The sequence below is a fragment of the Elephas maximus genome, chromosome 4 (genome assembly GCF_024166365.1).
Source record: "Elephas maximus indicus isolate mEleMax1 chromosome 4, mEleMax1 primary haplotype, whole genome shotgun sequence".
Classification (NCBI taxonomy): domain Eukaryota; kingdom Metazoa; phylum Chordata; class Mammalia; order Proboscidea; family Elephantidae; genus Elephas; species Elephas maximus.
In genome coordinates, this window is record NC_064822.1 from 39,947,737 (window position 1) to 39,974,833 (window position 27,097).

General features: G+C 37.9%; 1 protein-coding gene across 1 annotated transcript in view; it reads left to right on the plus strand.

The window, feature by feature from the left end:
• CUBN (cubilin) overlaps positions 1–27,097 on the plus strand; it is a 341,241-nt gene that overhangs the window by 210,301 nt on the left and 103,843 nt on the right. Inside the window, exons 33-39 of the mRNA XM_049881914.1 lie at positions 769–882; positions 2,651–2,761; positions 4,520–4,648; positions 5,572–5,704; positions 15,090–15,295; positions 16,226–16,410; positions 17,912–18,104. Coding sequence (XP_049737871.1) covers positions 769–882; positions 2,651–2,761; positions 4,520–4,648; positions 5,572–5,704; positions 15,090–15,295; positions 16,226–16,410; positions 17,912–18,104 — 1,071 coding nt within the window. The remainder of the gene's footprint in view (positions 1–768; positions 883–2,650; positions 2,762–4,519; positions 4,649–5,571; positions 5,705–15,089; positions 15,296–16,225; positions 16,411–17,911; positions 18,105–27,097) is intronic.

Genomic DNA, 27,097 nt, shown 5'->3' on the forward strand with positions numbered 1-27,097 from the left:
ATAAGGCTTACTGTTAATGTAGATAGATATTAACCCTTGAGGTAGGTTACATGCCATTCTCTCCTGGCTCAATGCTGCCTGGAAAATGAATCTCAAACCCCTCCACGTGTTATCCAAGGGCCTTGGAACCTGCCTCCAATCTATATTTCCAGCCTCACCTCCAACACCCCATGCCACAGCCAAGTCTGCCTAGATGCAGCTCTGACCCTCTGTGTCGTTGCTCAGGTTGTCCTTTCACTGGACTACTTTTCTTCACCTTCCAGTTCCTTGTTCAGCCTCTACCTCCTCCATGTGCTCTCCTCTTACGCTCTCCACTTGGCCGTAAACTCTCCCTCTTCTGGATTCCCATAGACCTTTGCAATTCTCTGATAAAGTGCAGTAATCCTTCTGAAGGTTGTTCATTTGAGTATTTATTTTCTTAAAACAATAGGCCACTCATAAAGAGATTATCCTGGTAGCTGCAATTTAGGTGTGGACAGAGTAAGTGAATCAGTGCCAGAGGTTTTTTTGAATTAGTTAGGCAATTCCTAGCCACTTAATCTGTTGCTGTGTGGCACTTCCCCCTTTCCTGTCATTTAAAAATATTATTCTAAATGTAAAGTATATTCCCATTTTTATCGTTTGTATGCAACTCTCTTGGCATTCATTTCAGAAGCAAGGAAGGTAATTCATGTTTTCATTCATCAAATTATTCACTCCCTAATTGTTCTGTACAGTCAGTAGAAATCAAAAGTAATTGACATGTATGTATGTTTGTGTGTTCTCCAGCCTGCGGATCTGTCCTCCTCACCAATTCTTTTGATACTATTTCCTCTCCATTCTTCCCTGCCAAGTATCCAAGCAGTCAGAACTGCAGCTGGATAATTCAAGCTCAACCTCCATGTAAGTAGCAACAATGAAAAAGAAAAGGTATCTGGACAGCTCATGTCCGTGGGAAAGACAATGTATGACTAATATTCTTATCTCCTCGGTGGGAACAACTGATGGCCTTCCTCTTCTGGAAGTCCCCAATCCTGATGTGCACAAGAATAGCATTTCCTAATCTGAAAAGGAAATAATTTTCAATGTTTTTCCTTAATAAAAAAAAAAAAATGTTTTTTGAGTTTTAAGACCTTGCTAAGGAAAAAAAAACATAATTTTGTTACCACAGTGTCGGGGGTGTGAGTTTGGGATTAAGCAAAAATAATTGATAAATGATTTTTTGACAAGTGTACTTTGAGTGTAGTAGATAGTTGCTGAATGACTAATTATAACATATGCTGGGGAATTAATAACTCACAGATTGAGAATGCAATGCCATGGGCTTATTGATCTTCAGTAAAGACAGAAACTAATTATAAAACCTGGTCTTGCCAGCACTGAATGCATTAAAAAAAAAAAAAAAAATCCCAGGACAGACCTAGCAGAAGCACGTAATAAGTACTTATTTGCTTTCTTTTTTGGATCATAGCATCTTAACTTCTGACCTGATAACCCTCTGGTAGTGAGGATTACTGTGCACATTTTTAAAGACAGAATATGAGGAGACCCCTAAGGACACAGCAAAATGGTTGCAAAAGGGGTGAGCCTGGGCTATTATGGGTCCTGTTTCAGATGAGCCCTGCCCTCTTCTGAGGTTATCAGGAAGCATTTATGCTTTTTTAGATATAATGTGGAAAGGCATTCGGCTCTTGACTCAGCTCTGTAATTAATGACCTGTGTGATAATAGGCAAGTCATTTAAGCTATTTGGGCTCCATTTTCTAATCTACAAAATGAAGAATTTGGCTTACATATTCTCTGACAATTTTTGTAGTGATGTTAAGAGTTAACAAATTGATAGTATCTTTATTGATATGCGCATGGCTGGCTTGGAGGCTGGTGATGTAATCCTTAGCCAATTGCAGAGTGAAAGCCCAAAGAAAGTTGCCGGCCAGAAATTGAGCCACAGATAAAGAAGCCCCCTGCCTTGAGCAGAGCAGTTTGTGCCTGAGGGTTATTTTCTAATGAGCTGTAAAGCACTTAGATGAAAGATCTGCCGGCTCAAGCTGCAGCAACAGGAAAGGATCCTATTCTGGAGATTAGAGACCCTGGAAGAACAACAAAAGGAAAATGTACCCGGGCACTTGCTGTTGTGCAAGTAATTCAAAGCTTTCTTTATAAATGTCTGTGAACCTCTAGGGCAGTGGCTCTGGCCTTGAAATAAAACTGAGGGTGCTAGGATGTGGGTGCCAGTGAGAAAAGGGTGTCTGGTTTACAAGCACATGAAAAGATTCTGAATTTATGGAAATTATCCTTTCAGATAAAAATGCTTACAAGGGGAATACAACAGCGGTCTATGTAAAAGATTATTTCCCATCATCTTTCCAACCAGATATGCCCCGTGGTCTCTGGAATGAGCCTAGCCAAGAGTATTCTCTTATTTACCAGTACCAATATTTCAGATTCTATGGGCACTTGAGAAAATATTGAGCCTATCGTACACTTCAAAGGAAAACCCTCTAGCATGGCACTTGTTCCTTTCTCCCTTACCCACTAAATGCTGGTGCAAATCTGCCAAATTCTTTGCTTCCCTGTTGGAGAATCCTCTTATGCAATTATCTGAAGTAAATATTCTCTCTTGTATGTTTTGCGTGCCAGTACTTTATTAAATAATCTCTTTTTTCTTACAGTCAATCATATAACCCTCTCCTTTAGCCACTTTGAGCTTGAAAGCAGCACAGCATGCTCACGTGACTTTTTAGAAATTTTGGATGGCAGCGACTATGATGCGCCTCTCCGAGGTACAGCAGTTTTCACTTCTTTATATCTGTAGCCTTGGCAGTGTTTTATTCCTATACATACATCTTCATGGTCTGCTGTTAAAGGTTAGAATGTTTCCAATAACTACGAAGAACAGTATAAGCCAAGTAAGGATAATTAGAGGGTAAGAAAGTAGGGCTTAATGTGGGATTCAAGAAACTGAACCTGTTTATATTCAAGGAAAATGAATCGTGTGTGTGTATTTTTTAAAAATAAAAAGTTGCAAGTACTTTAGATACTAGTGAAACGTAGCCCATTCCAACATTAGAGAGCATTCTGTCAGAAATTTCTTGTTTTGACCAAAGTTCTTACACTCAAATTTAGTATGTTTCTTCTTGGCTTTTCCCTCAGTGGGGGGGGGGGGGGGGGAGGAGTCTGTCATTCTATATGTAAGACGTTCCAGTGTAATTAAAGGTTGCTGCTATTTAGTTTCTGAAATGCATCTCACGTGTAGACACCACCTGTCCGGTGGAGGCTTGTGCGTTGCTGTGATGCTGAACAGGTCTGGAGCTTTGTCTGGAGCTTCCAGACAAAGATGAACTAGGAAGAAGGGCTTGGTGATCTACTTCTGAAAATCAGCCAATGAAAACTCCGTAGATCACAACTGTCTGACCCATGACCTGACCAGGCAGCGTTTCATTCTGTTGTGCATGGGGCTGCTATGAGCCAGGGGCTGATTCGATGGCTATTAACAAAAATAGTCTCTGAAATGTCCTCAGGGAAAATAATCTCGATTTAATTAAATTTTCTCTATGAGTTTAATAATTTTTGAGTTTCATATACAGGCTTCTCTTGCTCCACTAGAATACAGACTCCATCAGAGAAGGGACTTTGTTTTGCTCATTGCTTCATTCCCAGTGCCCAGAACAGTGCCTGAGACCATAGTATGCAATAAGTGAATGCTTTATGCTCTATGTTCAACTCTGATCATACTGCCTGAGATCTTTGTCAGTAAGCATTTGATCAGAAACCAAAAAAAAAAAACCAAACCTGTTGCTGTCAAGTTAATTCTGACTCATAGCAACCCTATAGGACAGAGTAAAACCACCCTATAGAGTTTCCAAGGAGCACCTGAACTGCTGACCTTTTGGTTAGCAGCCATAGCTCTTAACCAGTAAACCACCAGGGTTTCCATTTGACCAGCGATGAAGGTATATTATTTAACAAACAATTATATAGCACTTAGCTCGTGCTGAGTACTATTCTAAGCATGTTATAAATAGTAACTCAGTTAACTCCCAGACCCTTGTGATGTAGGTATTATTATTATCCACATATCCCTTTTTTGAATGGGGAAACTGAGGCACAGAGCACTTAAGTAACTTTCTACAGGTCACATAACTAGTAAATGGCAGAGCTAGGAGTTGAACCTGGGTAGCCTGGCTCCAGAATCCACATATTTTCTCTGCTCTGTTATATTGCCCCTAAGAATCAGCTCATTTATTCATGCAGGTCCTCCCTGTGCTGGAGATTTTAGCTTAAGTTACATTTGGAGCCAGATCATCTAAGCTTTTCCTGTGACCTCCTAATGTTCTTTATCATCTTTGCTATGCTTGTATTTATAGCCTATTTTTAGTTTTCAGGTATTTTGTCAAACACTGACCCTGATTTAAATGGTTCTTCTAATGATGATTTCTTCTGTTTGCTTTGGTCTCTTATAATTAGAGCAAAGACATGCTTACTAGAAATAACGTCCTCTGCCATGTCATCATCATTTCCTTGTTGTTACCTTCACGTAGGCCGTTATTGTGGCATCTCCATGCCGCATCCCATCACTTCTTTCAGCAATGCCCTGACGCTGAGGTTCGTCTCTGACTCTAGAGTGAATTCTGTTGGTTTTCATGCTTCATATGCTGCATCATCATCAGGTAAGAGAGGTTAGCAAATGGCTTTATTAGAGGAACAGCAATATGGCAGAAATCCTTGGTTTATCACTGGGACTCTTATCTTCAAAGTTGGGGGGTCCATTTCTTGAGATCATCTCTGTGATCTTCCAAATTAGGATGAATATACTTGTAGTTTCTAACAGTGTGAAGTATAGGGAGAATTGGTTGGACATCCAGCCTCCTTTTATGCTAAGTCCCAAGATGATACTCTCTTGGACAGCCTGTTCATCTGTGTCTTGGTGTTCTTCTTTATAAAATGATTGTTAAGGCAGCCCCTGACTGACAACGCCAAAGGTGTCTCTTATGGATGAACAACCATGTGGCTGCTCTCCAGTGTCACCGGCCTCACTGCTAGGCCCAGACAGGGCCTGTTGTCACTAATGGCAAGACAGGACAGACGGTGGTACATGGGGAGGGGAGGAAGGCAGATCCACCCAGTACTGGGTTTATTGACCAAGACAGTGCCTGATTACCAGCTGCTGGCTTTCGTGTTAGCATTTAAGTGCCTTAAAACGCCTAGAATATTTGTGTGTGTGTGTGTGTGTGTGTGTGTGTTTCAGTGGTCTCCTGACAGGGAAAAGCTGGAATATTGCCTTCTATTCTAGGTCAGGATTGAAGATAATCCTGATCAGAAGTACTGATTAAAACAAGTCTTTATTACTAAATATTGCAGTTCATAGGGAGAAAGGACCTTTCAAAAGACACTGCAGAGATCCCTTCTGATCAGTCGCTGAGAACTGCTGCTTATCACATAAAGCATGGATTATTAATTTTCTGATGTAATGTGGGAATAGGATATCCTTTGATGCTGATAATAGTTAATCTAGCATTCTTTCTACTTTATCTTATGGTGTCTTGTAGTCAGTCTTGGCTCTGCTGCTTATTGTATTTTCCTTTTCTTCTAGCTTGTGGTGGGACCTTCCACATGGCTGAAGGCACTTTCAACAGCCCTGGCTACCCAGAAGTTTATCCTTCTAATGTGGAATGTGTCTGGAACATAGTCAGTTCCCCTGGCAACCAGCTCCAGCTGTCTTTCATGTAAATCTTTTTTCTTTTATGGTGTATTGTTTCAGAGTCAATGGATCTGCAGGAAGGAAGCACTGTTACTAATGGGATGGACAGCTAATGGCATATGTGTCCAAGGAACTGTTAAAGAGAATACAGTGGGAACGTGGGGAAGTCTGTTTTTCAAATTTCCTGTTTTAGTCATAGTTTGGCTTATAAATAGCATTAAAATTCTCTGGATAGTAGTTCTAGAGTCCTGCTTGTTGTTAGCAGGAGTACATTCTAAGCTCTTGGTGAATTTACTTGTGGAACGTTTGTGTTCAAAGAGAAGTAGCTTTTGTCTTTTCTTGGAATTTAGAGCATTTGGGTTCTAGTAGAGAATCACAGACTTCTTTCTTCCAGCAGAGAGATCCCAGTATCAATTAGGACTTCTTCATCCATATACTCCCCACAATATCTCCACTGCCAGTCCACCTTTCCTTCTACTAGAACCAGAGGAATGATTTTGGAGCTTAGTGGTTGACTGGTAAAACCACTGTCATGCTCCTCATTCATCTGTAAGACTTCTGAATGTTGACCATGGATATGGAATTAGCAATAGGGCTCTTCCACATTCTAAGTGGTCTTAGACTAAATCAATCAGCAATAGTGGTATTTTCCCTAAGTAGATAGTATACAGCATATAGTAAGTGAAATGGGACTTTTTAATCAATCAGTGCAGAGGAATCTATGCCATGCCACACGAGTAAGAGATGCTTAGCAAATATTGAGCAATAAGAACTTGGTATTAAATTACCATCTTTAATTAAAAATTATTTACAATACTAACTTACATATTAGGCTGTGGTTGGGCTCTCTATATCTACTTGAAAAGGGGTTATAAATAACTAACTTGTTGAGAACAGAGAATTGGTTTGAGGATAACCGATGATACTGAGCAGTTTATTAAAAAAAAAACTCTTGCTCCTTGTCTTAGGGAGCCCTGGTGGCGCAGAGGTTAAAAGCTTGGCTGCTAACCAAAAGGCTGGCAGTTTAAATCCACCAACTGGTCCTGAAAACCCTATGGGGCAGTTCTAGTCTGTCCTACAGGGTCTCTAAGTGTTGAAATTGACTCAATGGCAACAGTTTGGTTTTCTGGGTTTTGTCCTCTTAGACATGTTCTTCAGTGCATCAAGAGCTGATTTAAAAAATGAGAAAAGAGTCATGTTTCTGGACTAGGTTCAAACATCTCAAGTTGCTTTCTTTCAGTCCATCAGACATTGTCAATTTAGGGTGCAAGTGGTATTGTATTAAAGACACCTTCCACTAGAAGGGTAATGCAAGTTTTAGCTGTCACTTGGGAAGGGTTTTGTTTCTTTGCTTTTGTGCTTACTAAAAACACAAAGTTCTGTATGGGAATAAAAGTCAATATACTTATTTTTTACCTGATATATAGTTATCCCTTTTTCAACATATATTTATTGAGTCTCTCCTATGTGCTAAGCACACAGTACCATATCATACCGATTGCCATCAAGTTGATTCTGTCTCATGGAGACTTTAAGTGTGTCACTGTAAAACTGTGTTTCATTGGGTTTTCAGTGGCTGATTTTTTGGAAGTAGACAACCAGGTCCTCTGGATGGTCTTGAACCACCAACCTTTTCATGTGCAGCCGAGTATTTTAACTGTGCCACCCAGGGACTCCATTCCAATACTGGATACATTATGTATAAGGATGAATAAAACTGTGATCATTGTCTTTATGATAAAATACAAAATTTTCTGTATTGCTCACTGCTCCTCATAATTGACAAGTAGCATGGCTCCTTTTTTTTAGTCTTTTTCCTCTTGGACTCTGCAAGATTCAAACTGTTGTCCACTTTGACCTTAACTGGGTACCAGGAACTGGGCTAGGTAAGAGGAATGTTCAGGATAGACAAGATCCTTGATCTTGATGAATTGTTAACAAATCAGCTCTAATAAGATATTTATTAAAAACAAACAAAAAAAAGAGTTTTATCTCATCTCTAAAGAAGAGATAATAATAACAAACAAAATAATTATCACTGTTATGATTAAAGAAGATATCAAATATAAAATGTACAGCACAAGACTAGAGTACATGTTCAATGAAATTAACTCTCTCACGCTTTGTCATTTTTTGGGTATATTTTGTGGCAGTTTATAGCCAAATACAAATGGACACTGAGCTATCCTTTTAGAATGCAGGATATAACGAGCACAAAAAGCAAGTTTTATCCACTTTATTGTCTAATGGACACTAAATCTAATTTAAAAAAAAAGAGCATCAAAGAGGAAATCACCAAATCAATACCATTTACAGTAGCCCCCAAAAGGAATAAATCTAACTAGAGATATAAAAGACCTATACAAAGAAAACTACAAGACACTACTGCAAGAAACCAAAAGAGACCTACATAAGTAGAAAAACATACCTTGCTCATGGATAGGAAGACTTAACATTGTAAAAATGTCTATTCTACCAAAAGCGATCTGTAGATAAAATGCAGTTCTGATCCAAATTCCAACAGTTTTTAATGAGATGGAGAAACAAATCACCAACTTCTTATGAGTGGGAAAGAGGCCCCAGATAAGTAAAGCATTACCAAAAAAGAAGAACAAAGTGGGAGGCCTCACTCTACCTGATTTTAGAACCTATGATACTGCCACAGTAGTCAAAACAGCCTGGTACTGGTACAACAACAGATACATAGACCAATGGAACAGAATTGAGAATCCAGACATAAATCCAACTACATATGAGCAGCTGATATTTGACAAAGGCCCAAAGTCAGTTAAATGGGGAAAAGACAGTCTGTTTAACAAATGATTCTGGCATAACTGGATATCCATCTGCAAAAAGATGAAGCAAGACCCATACATCACACCATGCACAAAAATGAACTCAAAATGGATCAAAGACCCAAATATAAAATCTAAAATGATAAAGATCATGGAAGAAAAAACAGGGACAATGCTAGGAGCCCTAATACATGGCATAAACAGTATACAAAACATTACTAACAATTCACAAACACCAGAAGAGAAACTAGATAACTGGGAGGTTCTAAAAATCAGACATCTATGCTCATCCAAAGGCTTCAACAAAGGAGTAAAAAGATTACCTACAGACTGGGAAAAAGTTTTTAGCTATGACATTTCTGATCAGCACCTGATCTCTAAAATCTACATGATACTGCAAAAACTCAACCACAAAAAGACAAATAACCCAGTTAAAAAATGGGCAAAGGATATGAACAGGCACTTCACTAAAGAAGACATTCAAGTAGCTAACAGATACATGAGGAAATGCTCACGATCATTAGCCATTAGAGAAATGCAAATCAAAACTACAGTGAGATTCCATCTCACTCCAACAAGGCTGGCATTAACCCAAAAAACACAAAATAATAAATGTTGGAGAGGTTGTGGAGAGACTGGAACACTTATACACTGCTGGTGGGAATGTAAAATGGTAGAACCACTTTGGAAATCGATTTGGTACTTCCTTAAAAAGCTAGAAATAGAACTACTATATGATCCAGCAATCTCAGCAATCCCACTCCTTGGGATAAACCTTAAAGAAATAAGAGCCTTTACAAAAACAGGTATATGCACACCCATGTTCATTGCAGCACTGTTTACAATAGCAAAAAGATGGAAGCAACCAAGGTGCCCATCAACGGATGAATGGATAAATAAATTATGGTATATTCACACAATGGAATACCATGCATCGATAAAGAGCAATGATGAATCCATGAAACATTTCATAACATGGAGGAATCTGGAAGGCATTATGCTGAGTGAGACTAGTCAGTTGCAAAAGGACATATATTGTATGAGACCACTGTTATAAGAACTCAAAAAATAGTTTAAACAGAGAAGAAAATATTCTTTGATGGTTTACAAGAGTGGGGAGGGAGGGAAGGAGAGGGGTTTTCATTAGATAGCAGATAAGAACAATTTTAGGTGAAGGGAAAGACAACACACAATACAGGAGAGGTCAGCACAACTGGACTAAACCAAAAGCAAAGAAGTTTTCTGAATAAACTGAATGTTTCAAAGGCCAGCATAGCAGGGGCGGGGGTTTGGGGACCATGGTTTCAGGGGACATCTAAGTCAATTGGCATAATAAAATCTATTAAGAAAACATTCTGCATCCCATTTTGGAGGGTGGTGTCTGGGGTCTTAAATACTAGCAAGCAGCCATTTAAGATGCAACAATTGGTTTCAACCCACCTGGAGCAAAGGAGAATGAAGAACACCAAAGAAAGGTAATTATGAGCCCAAGAGACAGAAAGGGCCGCATAAACCAGAGACTACATCAGCTTGAGACCAGAAGAACTAGATAGTGCCCAGCTACAACTGATGACTGCCCTGTTAGGGAACACAACAGAGAACCCCTGAGGCAGCAGGAGAGCAGTGGGATGCAGACCCCAAATTCTTATTAAAAGACCAGACTTAATGGTCTGACTGAGACTAGAAGGACCCCAGAGGTCATGGCCCACAAACCTTCTGTTAGCTCAAGACAGGAACCATTCCCAAAGACAACTCTGCAGACAGGGATTGGGCTGGACTATGGGATAGAAAATGATACTGGTGAAGAGTGAGCTTCTTGGATCAAGTAGACACATGAGACTATGTGGGCAGCTACTTCTGGAAAGGAGAGGAGAGGGCAGAGGGGCTGAATGGATACGAAAATAGAGAGTAGAGGGAAGGAATGTGCTGTCTCATTAGAGGGAGAGCAACTAGGAGTATATAACAAAGTGTATATAAATTTTTATGAGAGACTAACTTGATTTGTAAACTTTCACTTAAAGTACAATAAAAATTAAAAAATAAAAAACCTATTGCTGTTGAGTCAATTCTGACTCATGGTGGCCCCATATGTGTCAGCATACAACTATACTCTATAGGGTTTTCAATTACTTTACAGAGAAGTCTTAATGATTCAGCTATTTCCTCTCTCATCCATAAGAATTTTGATTACTTTGTGTTACTTGAGTTTTATTTTTAAAAAATAATTTCATAAAAATGTTTCTCTTTATGTAGATGATAGTGAGAAGGTCTTTATAGCAAGGCCTATAAGCTATTTCTGCCTTGGTCTAAACTGAATCCAGATGGGTGTGTGGAAACATTTTCCTGGGCTGTGTGAGAAGTGTAGGAGAAGCATATGAATCACATCAAGTTCTAAAACATGAGGTTTGGATTGTGGGCAGTGTGGTGAAATTGAATAGGGAGAAAAAATGGAGAAGTTACGATTGAATCTGTAACAAAGTTGGAGCCCAGTGGGGGCAAGGGTAGGGGGGACAAAAACTAAAAAGGAGTTTTTTTGTAAAATAGATATTTAAAAGAATTACCAGAAAATGTATTTTATGCTTGCACAATGCCTTTAGAAAATGGTTGGTCTTGGTTCAAGAATCAAAATGAGATAATGAGAAACAGCAATAGTACTATTTTTGTTCCACATCATATTTTAGCTAACGGATCTTAGTCAAAGTATTTGGAAAGATGGCAGATTTGTGTATAAAATGTGCCAGTCTAAAACAAAGACTTTCCATAAACAATAAAGCTAAAAAAAAAAGCTTTATTTGATGCTTATATGTATCGTCGTATCACCATTTCTAATGGAATGTCTTCTTTGCCATTTAACACTGGATTATTCCAGCATGGTACTTAGAACAGAGAAGGCCTGCGCTTAGTAATCTTCTAGACCATTGGTTCTCAAATTTTAATGTACATGTTGATGACCTGGGATCTTGCTGCATTTCACAATCTGATTGAGTTGGGTGATGGAGGCCTGACTCTGCATTTCAAACAAGCTCCCAGGAAGTGCTGAGGCTGCCAGTTCAGGACCACACTTTGGGTAGAAAGGTTTTAAAGATGTTTTAAGTTAATTCATCTGCTGAGGAAAAAATATCTCCCCTTTTCCCTTTCTGCTTTCTGAGAGGCAGAGGAAAGTAAGTTTAGAATATTTCACATTGTAGAAGATATTAAAAATCAGTTGCTGTTGAGTCCATTCATTGTTGATGCTGTTGTGGTTAGGTGCCATTGAGTTGATTCCGACTCATAGTGACCCCATGTGACAGAGTGGAACTGCCCCATAGGATTTTCTTGGCTGTAATTTTTACAGAAGCAGTTGCCAGGTGTTTCTCCTCTGGAGCCACTGTGTGTGCGTTCATACTGCCAACCTTTTGGTTAGCACTCGAGCATGTAACCATGTGTGCCATCATGGAGCCTTTTGTTGAGGATACAGCAGGTAATAAGACTCAGCTGGAACCCTCAGCTGTATCCTGACCGCCCTATCTAAAATAACACCCCTTTATCCTATTTCATTTTTCTTCTTAGTACTTGCCACTGTTGTTAGTTGCCATTGAGTCAAGTCTGACTCTGGCAACCTTATGCGTAACAGAATAGAATGGTGCCCAGTCCTGCTCCATCTGCATGATCACTGGTATATTTGAGTCCATTGTTGTGGTTGTTGTGTCAACCCATCTCACTGAGGGTTTCCCTTGTTTTCGCTGATCCTCTACTTTACCAAATATAACATTCTTTTCTAGTGATTGGTCTTTCCTGCTGACATGTCCATCCTAAAGAGCATTATGGTTGTATTTCTTCTAAGAATGATTCATTTGTTCTTCTGGCAATCCAAAGTATGTTCAATATTCTTTGCCAATATCACAATTTGCATGCATCCATTCTTCTTCTGTCTTCCCTTTTCATCACCTGACACTGTATCTCTATTTATTTTATTATCTATTTCTCATTCTAGAATATAAACTCTCTGAAGGGAGGGACATTGTCTATTTTCGTTATGTCCTAGCCCTAATCCCTATAACAGTGTCTGAAAACATTGTAGAGAGTCAACAAAGAGTTGTTGATTAATACTGGCTAAATTATGGTTTTTGAATTTTTGTTTGCTTGATAATATAGAAATCCTGTTGATTTTTGTATATTCCTATTTTATCCAACAACTTTTCCGTTCTCTACAAGGACAACTTTTTTCCTCTTTTGTTCACCGATGTATCCTCCATACTTCAAAAAGAGATAGGCACATTAAGGTACTCAATAAAGGTTTACTAAATGAATGAGCTGTCTCAAATATTGACTTACTAATTTTTTATCTTGTTTATCTTTTATCTAATGCATTGTTCCTAAGAAATACTTGATTACCCCAAGGTTGCAAAGATATTCTTTGATGTCTTTGTCTAGGAGATTTATAGTACTGGCTTTTGTGTTTAGGTCTATGAAATTGAATTAATTTCTGTGTATGGAGTGAGGTAGGGGATGAGGTTCTTTCTCACCACCTCCATTTGGATATCCAGTTATTGTAGCACCATTTGTTAAAATGAGTTTTTTTCCCCCATTGAATTGTTTTGGCACCTTGGATGAAAAATCACTTGACCGTACATATGTTGGGTCCTATTCTATTGATCTATTTATCCTTATACCTATAGCACACTATCTTGATTAGCTCCCAGTTTCTTCAAAAGCCAAGTTTTTAAAGCATTTATTTAGCACCTACACATTTCAGACCATTTATATGATAATCCTATGAGATAAATATTATTGTCTATCATGTCACAGTTGCAGAATATAAGACAAGGTGAATAGGCCACATTATTATAGCTTGAAAGTGGCAAGAAAGGGGATTTGAACACTAGCCTGTATTATTACAAATACTATCATTTTTCTACCTTTCCATTCCAAAGAAAGGTTATCTAACAGAATGTGGAAATTATCAAGCAATATCATTAATAACACACACAAGTAAAATTTTGCTGAAGATAATTCAGATAATTCAGTACATTGACAGAGAACTGCCAGAAATTCAAGCTGGATTCAGAAGAGGGCTTGGAATGAGGGATATCATTGCTGATGTCAGATGAATCTTGGTTGATAGCAGAGAATACCAGAAAGATGTTTACCTATATTTCACTGACTATGCAAAGGCATTTGACTGTGTGGATCCTACAAAATGCAGATGATACAACTTTGCTTGCTGAAAGTAAAGAGGACTTGAAGCACTTATTGATGAAGATCAAAGACTGTACAGCTTTCAGTATGGATTATACCTCAACAAAAAGAAAAACAAAAATCCCTAAAGCTGGACCAATAAACAACATCATGATAAACAGAAAATATTGAAGTTGTCAAGGATTTCATGTTACTTGGATCCACAATCTATGCCCATGGAAGCAGCAGGCAAGAAATCAAACAACATATTGCATTGGGAAAATCTGCTGCAAAAAGACCTCTTTAAAGCGTTAAAAGGCAAAGATGTCATTTTGAGGACTAAGGTACACCTGACCCAAACCACGGTGTTTTCAATTGCCTCATATGTATGGGAAAGCTAGACAATGAATAAGGAAAACTGAAGAAGATTTGATGCATTTGAATTATGATGTTGGCAAAGAATATTGACTATGCCATAGACTGCCAAAAGAATGAACAAAACTGTCTTGGAAGAAGTACAGCCAGAATGCTCCTTAGAAGTGAGGATAGCAAGAGTTTGTCTCATGTACTTTGGACATGTTATCAGGAAGGACCAGTCTCCGGAAAAGAACAACATTCTTGGTAAAGTAGAGGATTAGTGAAAAAGAAGAAGACCCTCAACAAGGTGGACTAACACAGTGACTGCAAGAATGGGCTCAAACATAGCAACTATTGTGAGGATGGCACAGGACTGGGCAGTGTTTCATTCTATTGTACATAGAATCACTACGAGTTGGAACTGACTCGATGGTACCTAACAACAGAATTAACTACACATGACTTTGCATGGCATATAAGGCCCATTTTGTCCCATTTGATCCCATAAAATTAGCCCATCATACTGCTCCAGTTACAACTGTTAATGGTTTCTTAGATGTACACAATATTCTAAGGAAACACAACCTCTCATCAGTTTCTAAGTATACTTTTTCTGTGTATGTGCCTTTGCTAGCATGAAATCTCAGCCCACCATCTCTTTTCCTTAAATCCATCTAATGTTTATGTTTCTATATCAAGAAATCTCTCCATCAAGCTATCACTGAGTCCCACTATTAGATGTGATATCTCTGCTTCTGAATTTTTATACCAATTCTTAGTTCTAGTGGCACTTATGCTATTTTGCCTTACAATGTTCTGTATATTCTTGCCCAATTTTTCCCATTAGAAAGGAAAATCCTAAAAGCAGCATATTGTCTTTGTATCTCTTGACTAGGAATTTTGAGTGAAAGAAATTTTTTGAGTGAATAGGCATTTTGAGTGAAAGAAATTTTTTGAGATAGCTAAAGGATAGTTGTGATCAATGTTACAGTTGTTTAAAAAGTGAACAGGTTAACTACCTGCCAGTGATTCAGGATAATTTCAAAATTTATTCTATAAACTTAATTCCTCTAAGCTTTTTTTTTTTTTTTTTCATCACAGAACTTTCCAGTTGGAAGACTCTCAGGACTGTAGCAGAGATTTTGTGGAGATCCGGGAAGGAAACGCCACGGGTCATTTGGTGGGAAGATACTGTGGCCACGTCCTCCCCCTCAATTATTCGTCCATTGTTGGGCATATTCTGTGGGTCAGATTTGTCTCAGATGGCTCGGGCAGTGACACAGGCTTCCAGGCCACATTTGTTAACAGTAAGTTGGTTCTCTTTTAGTGATAGCCTCCAGGTTGTGTCCGGCAAATGGGAAATAACATTTTTCAGCAATGCATTAAAAAAAAAAAAAAAAAAAAAAGCCTGAGCTATTCTTTAAATGTTTCTCCTATATGTCTTGTCTGTGTAGAATTACTTTATTATAAAATACATCATAAAAATTAATTTATATATGAATGGCTTATTAAGAACAAGGGGGAACTTTCACTATGGTTCTAACATTCTTTTTAAGCTCTAGCTTCTACCTCATGTTGAATTAATATTTTTTTAATGATGTTTTGTTATAGAGTCTTCTAGTGTATTGTAATTTAGGTTTCAGTGTTTTTATATCAAATTTGTCCCATTTGATCTCAGATTTAAATACTTTATTCTTCAAATTAAAGACATTTAATATAATTCTAGAATTGATTTACAGGCTTACATATCTTTTTTTTTTATATCTTAATAATAAGGTATTCTTCTAATAGAATAAAATGCTAAATATTTTTATTTCTTATTCAACTTTTCTATAATTAGTTATTCTATAGGTGGTGCTAAACTGTCAGTTTTTCTTATCTTACAGAATTTATAAAAACACTTCACTTGTAAAACAAGGTAAACTAGGGAAATCAAAGTCAGGGAATAGGGCGGCTAACCCTCCCCTTCTCATGTCCCCGTGTCCCCTGGGATTTTGGAACCTGTTTTACTTGGGAGGGCGTTGCCTGTTTACAGCATGCAACCATCTGAGGATAGAGAATTCCACTCAGAAAATCACCCTACTCCAGGTAACACAGAAGCCAAAAGGGAAGCAGTATTTCTTTTAGTGTTCAATTAAAAGTCCACCCTTTTCAGCATCCCTTGCCTTTTGTTTCTTTCATTGGATTAAAGAGCTGTTCTAAGTAGGTCTGATCTACTACTCTGTTTTCTCTCCTAGTATTTGGCAATGACAATATTGTGGGAACACATGGGAAAATCGCCTCTCCCTTATGGCCTGGAAATTACCCCCATAATTCCAATTACCAGTGGATAGTAAATGTGAACGCTTCTCAAGTTATCCATGGTAGAATCTTAGAGATGAACATTGAAGCAACATATAACTGCTATTATGACAAATTAAGGGTGAGTTTCCATATGCAATCAATATTTGTAAATTTTGGTGAATTACTGTTGTCAAAAATAAATCCGAGTTAATGTCTATTCAGGTATTCACAAATCATATGGAATGGTTTGGTCTAAATCTTGATTACTCATTCTAGCTTGCATAAACAAATCTAATTCTGATATTATATTTATTATCCTTTATCTTATTTTTTAAGATTTTTTAGCATTATTGTACTTTATCTGTTGGGCTTTGTCTAAGCATGAATATAAATCTTTAAACCACAAACCCATTGCTGTCAAGTCAATTCTGACTCATAGCAACCCTATAGGACAGAGTATAAATGCCCCATAAGGTTTCCAATGCTGTAAATCTTTCCAGAAGCAGATTGCCACATCTTTCTGCAGCAGAGCGGCTGGTGGGTTTGAACTGCCAACCTTTGGTTGGTGGTTAAGTGCTTAACCATTACACCACTAGGGCTCCTTTAAGTATTTATTCAATCTTATCTATTATCCTGTTTATTTTTATGTTAGAGCATTCAAGTTTTGAAATAATTTTAGAATTACATGTATATAAATATAAAAATCATGGTCATCATAGCCATCCAGACAATTGGCTACTATAGAAATTCTAGAAAGAACTTCAGATCCTTGAAGGCCAGCATTCTATGTTATTTCTCTTTGTGTTCACAGTGCCTTGCATTGAACCAGTGCCTGAGAGATGCTCAATATATGTAGAAATGTTTATTACATAATATGTAAAATTGGGCTTATGTAGCAGATTTATTAGAGAATTTTATAATAATTCTTTCAATAAACCTGTGTCAAATTGTCCAGAAGGAGGTAGAGGAAGGTCAGGAAATACGGTTAGAAAATATCCACCCACATGTACATAAAAAGAAATGTGCACCATGCTATGTATTTGGAAAGTATCACAAAATATGTCTGCAAACTACAGATAGGTAATTTAATATATTAAGCCTATGAAAAAAGATTTATTGAGTGCTTGGAATGTGCCAATTCCTGCAAGCTGATTCTTTGTTGTCCTTAATCCTGTTTCCGCACTTCTGTGGACACATGAACTCCTTTAGGGTGCCTGCCCATTTTCTCTCATTCAGCCTCTCCTCTTTCATGTTTTTGTTTTCCTTTCTTCTCCATTCCTCCCTTTGAGGCCTCCAAGATACATTCCTGGAGTACTGTGCTGCTCAGCTAACCTGGTTCCTGCTCTTTCACCACAACTTACTGTAAATCATCGAATAGGTTTTATCCCAGACAGCATGTTTATTAATGTAATTCTGTAACAAAGATATAAACATTTTGGAAACACATTAAACTCTTTGCAATCATATTTTATATGTAATGGCACTTTGCAATTTTAAACTGCAACAAGATATTTCCACTTTTATCATTTTTTCTTTTCAATTATGATAAAATTATAATAATGTAAGGCATTCTTTTAGTTTTCTTTTTAAAAAGATACTTGCCTCAATACAGTGCTCTATTGTCTGTGTTTTACATGCAGGTTTTTGATGGGCTTGGCATTCATTCTCGCCAAATTGGCACTTACTGTGGTACCCAGTCTGCATCTTTTAGCTCCTCTAGAAATTCTCTGACGTTTCAGTTTTCTTCTGATTCTTCAATCTCAGGGAAAGGATTTCTTCTGGAGTGGTTTGCAGTGGGTGCTCCTGTTGGACCTTTACCTACCATTGCTACAGGTGTGTTTGGTAATAAACGGCATTCTCTTTCAGGACTGATATGTGTGGACCAAAATTTCATAGTCCTACCACGACAGGACCAAATACACAAATGTGTAAAAAGAATAAGTACTGGCCCAAAGCCCTACCACATATGTTTAAGTGTTCTAAAAGAATACTTCATAAACACTAAGTTTTATAAAAATTACACATTTGTACCTAGGAAGTATGCAGATTTTGCGTGTTATTTTTAATATTAATTAGGGCGTTGATATCGACAGTATATTTTACTTGAAATTTCTAGAGAGCACATGAAAAATTTCTGAAAATTTGCTTTGCAAATGCCATGTATACATGTGCACACACACGGATGCACACACACACACAACGGCTAAAGATCAACTAATAGACAGAGGTAACCATATTTTTTGTGTATATTTTATTTTAAATGTACCTTCAGAAATGTCTCACTCCCTCATTAGCTGATCGTAAACCTTCATGTTTTACGGTAAAAATGACTTGTTTTTACAATTTTATTTTACTATTTTAAGACATCCTTAATTTTCTCAGTAAAAGTAATATTGAGTTAATAGTGTTTTGAGAGACTTTGTGTCTTTTTCTTGAAAAATATTTTTAACAACTTTGAATGCTTTCTATGATTTTATAGTTTATTTAGAGAAAAATTGGCAGCATTTCTCAGAGGGTATTCCAGTCATTGAAATATTTGATTGGGGCATGATCATAGGATCTCATTAAACTTGGGCTTATTCTAGGGCTAAACCAAATCCATTGCTGTTGATTCAATTCCAACTCATAGTGGCTCTACAGGACAGAGTAGAACTGCCCCATAGGGCTTCCAAGGAGTGGCTGGTGGATTCAAGCTGCCAACCATTGTGGATTCAAACTGGGGACCTTTGGTTAGCAGCTGTAGCTCTTAACCACTGTGCTACCAGGGCTCCCAGGACTAAACAGACGTTAAAATATTGGAGTCTATTTGCTTTAACATCTTGTAATTTGTATCAGCAGAGATCACTGATGAAGGGCTCATGGTATTTTTATGTAATGGTCTTTAGTCTGTACTCTAAGATGCTATTTTCACTTCCTCTATAAGGTGCTTCCATGACATTGAATATGAATCTCTTCCTTAAAATAATAATCTATTTATCTAAGAGCAAGGAACCATCAGCAAGATTGCCAAATATAGAGACAACATTTAAATTTTGGTAGATATATCCAGTGCTCTTATAAAGCTGAGTTACACTTTTTTTATATCCACAAATCTTAGAGAAGGAATTACTAACTTATGCAAAATATTATGTCAACAAATATAATTTACTACTCAAAACAATAACAAATTCCCTTCTAAGAAGTATATTCCATAATTGTGTGATTTAAGTAGACAAGTGAATAAGATCACAACTCCAAAGTCTCAGTGACTGGAAAAAAAATAAAAAGGGCTCTTTCTTGTCCATGCCAAATATCCACCCATAGGTCAAATGATTTGGCACCCTGTGATCACCATCATTCCATGACCCAGACTGTTGGAGTTACCACAATCTAGAACATTGCCCATGACCATAAAAAAAAAAAGGAGGAAAAAGAGTCCTGGTATATCTCAGCCTAAAAGCATGCAGCCTAAAAATGACACATACCCTTTCACTTATAATTCATTGACCAAAACTGGTCAGATGGCTTCACGCAACCACAAGAGTATCAGGAAGTGCCATTCTACCATGCCTTTGGAAATGGGAAGAACTGGAATACTTGACAAACAGCACTAATGATCTATAACCAGTTAGTGTGAAAACTGTTATAAATTCACAGTATGAAATAGTTCGTACAGAGGAAAACCTTTACATGTGATAACACTGGATAACATTCAGAACTTCCAGATGAAAACTGCCTTTAGATGTCTTTTCATACTTCTGCCTATGTACTGATGTGATGTAAGGATTAGGACAGAGTCCCATAAAATTTTATATTCACTCCCTGGTGGCCCTAATAAGATCCAAAGAGTCGTAAACTTCAGGAATCACAGAGTAAATACCTCTGAAAATCCATCTGTCTTAAAAAAAAAAAAAAAAAAGAGAGAGCATACTGGGAAAAATTTTCAACTTCAACTTTTTGAGAACCCTGGAAATTGACCAAAGGCTTGCAACAATATGAAGAGTGTTTTGTTTTTGTTTTTTTCCAGTAAAAATGGCTGAATCTCAGTAACAGTAATGAGTCTTAGGGTATTTTAACTTGCCTTATTTCCATACTCCCTCTCTCCAGCTCCACAGTAGTGTTGCAAAAGCAATGCAACTGCTGGAGCTGTGAAAACTAGCAGCCTGGCAGCCACTGTAGAGAAAGGAACTGATTTAGAACTCCCTGTAATGTCCCATCCCCAAGAAATTGTCATTATTTAACCTGTCTGGCAGCATCCTGGAAGAGCTCCATTCTCTGGGCTTGTCTTTATTTAATTTGACCAGAGCTTGCATTGTGCAAACCACCCTATCCCTAGGATATTTCTCAGAAAAAAATCAGCGCAATTGTTTAACATCACAGTTACGTGAGGAAATGATACCAGCTGGAGCTTACAAGAGGCTGACCAAAAAACTCAAAAGGAAAAACTGGGGAATGACATGACCATTAAAAAAAAAAATCTCATTGCAGTTGAGTCAGTTCCAACTTGTAGTGACCCTATAGGACAGAGTAGAACTTCCCCATAGGGTTTCCACAGAGCGCCTGGTAGATTCCAACTGCCGACTTTTTGGTTAGCAACTATAGCTCTTAACCATTACGTCACCAGGGTTTCCAAGATGACCACAGGGGCCCTTTAAAAGCTCTGACATATTTCTGAAACTCTAGAAGGCCACAGACATGTGCAGGGTTGTGCACACACCCAAGAAAAACCAGAAAAGGCCCTAATCTCTTACCTCTGGCTGATCTTGAGGCTCTGTGCAATCAAAAGGTAAAGGCTAATGATGGAGCATTGAAGACATACCCCAACACATACACACCTATACACACACACATAGCCCCTGAGCAAAGGCTAGGAGATTCCAGGCATTTAAGGAGATTTCTGCTTAGTCATTAGTTACTACTATGCTGAGCAGAGACTTCAGTTACCTCACACAACAAAGAATACAGTCTTTACAGAATTAGTGCCAAGAGCCACTGAACAAACAAACAGCAATAATAGCAAAACAACAACAAACCCTGTGGGGGCGGGGATTTGATTTCCAGGTTTGTCGTTGTTGTTGTTATTAGGTGCCATCGAGTCGGTTCTGACTCATAGCCCAACAGAACAAAACACTGGCCGGTCCTGCGCCATCCTTACAATTGTTGTTATGCTTCAGCTCATTGTTGCAGCCACTGTGTCAATCCACCTCGTTGAGGGTCTTCCTCTTTTCCGCTGACCCTGTACTCTGCCAAGCATGATGTCCTTCTCCAGGGACTCATCCCTCCCGACAACATGTCCAAAGTATGTAAGACGCAGTTTTGCCATCCTTGCCTCTCAGGAGCATTCTGGCTGCACTTCTTCCAAGACAGATTTGTTCGTTCTTTTGGCAGTCCATGGTATATTCAGTATTCTTCGCCAACACCACAATTCAAAGGCGTCAACTCTTCCTGGGTCTTCCTTATTCATTGTCCAGCTTTCAAATGCATATGATGTGATTGAAAATACCATGGCTTGGGTCAGGCACCCCTTAGTCTTCAGGGTGACATCTTTGCTCTTCAACACTTTGAAGAGGTCCTTTGCAGCAGATTTGCCCAATGCAATGTGTCTTTTGATTTCTCGACTGCTGCTTCCGTGGCTGTTGATTGTGGATCCAAGTCAAATGAAATCCTTGACAATTCAATCTTTTCTCCATTTATCATGATGTTGCTCACTGGTCCACTTGTGAGGATTTTTTTTTTCTTTATGTTGAGGTGTAATCCATACTGAAGGCTGTGGTCTTTAATCTTCATTAGTAAGTGCTTTAGGTCCTCTTCACATTCAGGAAGCGAGGTTGTGTCATCTGCATAACACAGGTTGTTAATGAGTCTTCCTCCAATCCTGATGCCCCGTTCTTCTTCATATAGTCCAGCTTCTCGTATTATTTGTTCAGCATACAGATTAAATAGGTATGGTGAAAGAACACAACCCTGACACACACCTTTCCTGACTTTAAACCAATCAGTATTCCTTTCTTCTGTCTGAACAACTGCCTCTTGATCTATGTAAAGGTTCCTCATGAGCACAATGAAGTGTTCTGGAATTCCCATTCTTCACAGTGTTATCCATAGTTTGTTATGATCTACACAGTTGAATGCCTTTGCATAGTCAATAAAACACATGTAAACATCCTTCTGGTTTTCTCTGCCTTCAGCCAGGATCCATCTGACATCAGCAATGATATCCCTGGTTCCACGTCCTCTTCTGAAACCAGCCTGAATTTCTGGCAGTTCCCTGTCGATACACTGCTGCAGCCATTTTTGAATGATCTTTAGCAAAATTTTCCTTGCGTGTGATATTAATGATATTGTTCTATAATTTCCACATTCGGTTGGATCACCTTTCTTGGGAATAGGCATAAATATGGATCTCTTCCAGTCAGTTGGCCAGGAAGCTGTCTTCCATATTTCTTGACATAGACGAGTGAGCACCTCCAGCGCTGCATCTGTTTGTTGAAACATCTCAATTGATATTCCATGAATTCCTGGAGCCTTGTTTTTCGCCAGTGCCTTCAGAGCAGCTTGGACTTCCTCCTTCAGTACCATCGGTTCCTGACCATGTGCCACCTCTTGAAATGGTTGAATATCAACTAATTCTTTTTGGTATAATGACTCTGTGTATTCCTTCCATCTTCTTTTGATGCTTCCTGCATCGTTTAATATTTTCCCCATGGAATCCTTCACTATTGCAACTCCAGGCTTGAATTTTTTCTTCAGTTCTTTCAGCTTGAGAAACGCCAAGCGTGTTCTTCCCTTTTGGTTTTCCATCTCCAACTCTTTGCACATGTCATTATAATACTTTATTTTGTCTTCTCGAGCCGCCCTTTGAAATCTTCTGTTCAGTTGTTTTACTTCATCAATTCTTCCTTTTGCTTTAGCTGCTCGACACTCAAGAGCAAGTTTCAGAGTCTCCTCTGACATCCATCTTGGTCTTTTCTTTCTTTCTGTCTTTTCAGTGACCTCTTGCTTTCTTCATGGATGATGTTCTTGATGTCATTCCACAACTCGTCTGGTCTTGGGTCACTAGTGTTCAATGCATCAAATCTGTTCTTCAGATGGTCTCTAAATTTAGGTGGGATATACTTAAGGTCATATTTTGGCTCTCGTGGACTTGCTCTGATTGTCTTCAGTTTCAGCTTGAACTTGCATATGAGCAATTGATGGTCTGTTCCACAGTAGGCTTCTGGCCTTGTTCTGACTGATGATATTGAGCTTTTCCATTGTCTCTTTCCACAGATGTAGTCAATTTGATTTCTGTGTGCTCCATCTGGCGAGGTCCATGTGTATAGTTGCCATTTATGTTGGTGAAAGAAGGTATTTGCAATGAAGAAGTCATTGGTCTTGCAAAATTCTACCATTCGATCTCCAGCATTGTTTCTATCACTAAGGCCATATTTTCCAACTACTGATCCTTCTTCTTTGTTTTCAACTTCTGCATCACAATCACCAGTAATTATCAATGCATCTTGATTGCATGTTTGGTCAATGTCAGACTGCAGCAGCTGATAAAAATCTTCTACTTCTTCATCTTTGGCCCTAGTGGTTGGTGCATAAATTTGAATAATAGTCGTATTAACTGGTCTTCCTTGTAGGCGTATGGATATTAGCCTATCACTGACAGCGTTGTACTTCAGGATAGATCTTGAAACGTTCTTTTTCACAACGAATGCAACGCCATTCCTCTTTGAGTTGTCATTCCTAGCATAGTAGACTATATGATTGTCCGATTCAAAATGGCCAATACCAATCTATGTCAGCTCACTAATGCCTAGGATATCAATGTTTATGTGTTCCATTTCATTTTTGACGATTTTCAATTTTCCTGGATTCATAATTTGTAGATTTCAGGTTCCAATTATTAATGGATGTTTGCAGCTGTTTCTTCTCATTTTGAGTGGTGCCACATCAGCAAAGAAGGTACCGAAAGCTTTACTCCATCCACGTCATTAAGGTCGACTCTACTTTGAGGAGGCAGCTCTTCCCCAGTCATCTTTTGAGTGCCTTCCAACCTGGGGGGCTCATCTTCCAGCCCTATAGCAGACAATGCTCCACTGCTATTCATAAGGTTTTCACTGGCTAATGCTTTTCAGAAGTAGACTGCCGGGTCCTTCTTCCTAGTCTGTCTTAGTCTGGAAGCTCAGCTGAAACCTGTCCTCCATGGGTGACCCTGCTGGTATCTGAATACCAGTGGCATAGCTTCCAGCATCACAGCAACACACAAGCCCCCACAGTACGACAAACTGACAGACAAGTGGGGGCCAGATGTGTTACATTGTATTATTTAAAATGTCCAGTTTTTAACAAAAAATTATAAAATGCAAACTTGCTGCTCCCCACCCCCCAACAGAAAAATATGGCTCATACACAGGGGAAAAAAAAAAACAATAGAAATGGTCCTGGGGGAAGCTTAGATGTTGAACTTACAAGGCAAAGACTTTAAGTTAAATGTTACAAATATATTCAAAGAACTAAAGGAAACCATGTTTGAAGAATTAAAGGAAAGTATGGATATGCTCTCTCATCAAGTGGAGAATACCAATAAAGTGATATAAATTATATTTTTAAAAAACAATTAGAAATTCTTGAATTAAAAGGTGTAATAATTGAAATGAAAATTGAGGGGCTCAATAGCATTTATGAGTGAGTAAAAGAATGAATCACTGAACTTAAACTTCAAAATTTATGAAGCAAAAACTAACAGAATTGAAGGGAGAAACAGCTAATTAAAAAATAATAGTTAAGAGACTTCAAGACCCCACTTTCTATAATAGATAGAACGACTAGGCAGCAGACCAACCAGAAAATAGAACACTATCAGTCAATAAGAAAATAGAACTCACACTGTAAACCAGCTACTCCTAAAAGACATTTTTAGAACACTCCAGCCAACACCAGCAGAATACACATTTTTCTCTAGTGCACATCGAGCTATAAAATATGGAAAGAGATTAATGGACACCTAAATAAATTGAAAGGTATCTTCATGAATTGGAAGACTTAATATTGTTAAGATGGCAGTATTTCTCAGTTGATCTACAAATATAACACAATCTCTCAAAATTCCAGCTTGCTGACCCTAAAATTTATACATAGTTGCAAGGAAGCGAGAATAGCCCAAAAGTTTCTGGGAAAAAAAAAAATAGGATTCACACTTCTTATTTCAAAACAACAAAGCTACAGTAATCAAGAGAGTGTGATACTATCATAAGGTAGATAGATCAATAGAATTGAATTTAAAGTCTAGAAATAGACACTTACATTTATGATCAATTGATTTTTGACAATGGTGCCAAGATAACTGAATGGGGAAAAAATAGCCTTTTCAACAAATGGTGCTAGGCCGAACTGGATACCCCCACAAAAATAAATAAAGTTGGATCCTTTCCACACACAAGAATTAACTCAAAATGGTTTATAAACTTTAATTTTAGAATAAAACCCTTACAAGAAAACATAGAAGTAACGAAAAATAATAAACAAAAGAAAAACTAAATCGGACTTCATCAAAATTAAAAACTTTTGTTCTTCAAAGGACACCATAAGGAAAATGAAAAGATGACTCACAAAATAGGAGAATATGTTTGTAAATCATATATCTGAAAGGGATTTGTATCCAGAACATCTACAGAATTCTTATAACTCAACAATAGAAAGACAGATAATCCAGTTTAAAAATGGTCAAAGGATGTGAATAAACGTTTCTTAAAGGAAGGTATGTAAATGATCAATTAGTACATGAAAAGATTCTTAACATCACTTCACACCCACTAGGATGGGTGTAATGAAAAAGACTGCAATAACAAGTGTTGGCATGGATGTGGAGAAATTTCAGCCCTCATACACTGCTGGTGGGAACGTGTAAAGTGGTACAGCTTCTTTGGAAAACAGTCTGGCAGTTTCTCAAAAGGTTAAACACAGAGTTACCATAAAGGACCTAGAAATCCTACTCCTAGTTATATACTCAAGAGAACATATGTCCACACAAACATATGAATGTTCATATTATTAATAGCCAAAAAGATGAACAACTCAAATGTTCGTCAACTGATAAACGGAAAAAACGAATTTGATGCACCCACAAAATGGAATATTATTCACCCTTAAAAGGGCTGAAATACTGTTACATAACAACATGGGTGAACCCAAAAACATTGTTACTGGAAGAAACCGTCACAAAAGATCACACGTTGTATGAATCCATTTGTATACAATGTCCAGAATAGGTAAACCCATAGAGACAGAACGTAGATTCATGGTTGCCAGAGGTGGTAGGGAGGTTGTGGGGAGAATGAGGAGTGACTGCTCATTGGATACAGGTTATTTTTGGAGTGATAAAAATGTTCTAGAATTAAATAGCGGTGACGGTTACACAACATTGTGAAATTATTAAAAGCCACAGGATCGTACACTCTAAAAGGGTACACTTTATGAATTATATCTCAATAAAGCTGTTATAAGAAACAAAATAAAACCATAACTGAAGTTAAGAAAAGCTGTAGTGATAATAAGCAAATGTGTCCTTTATAATGTTTCAGCTTACCAAATTGAAATTTTATTCAAAATTACTTAGATATAAATACATGACAAGTAGCTGTGCTAAAAAGATGAAGGTTAACTTACACAGGAACTATGAACGATGTCATTCTGCAATAACTCAAGTAGGTAGGGGTGATGGATTTACTTCATACTTAGCAAATAATAGGCACTCAATAAGAAATGGGTTATGTGGCAAAATCATGGTGAAAAACTAGACGGCAATGTCTTTTTCTTGCACAAAAAAAGTTATGGAAATTACTGTTGTCTGAGTCAGTGGG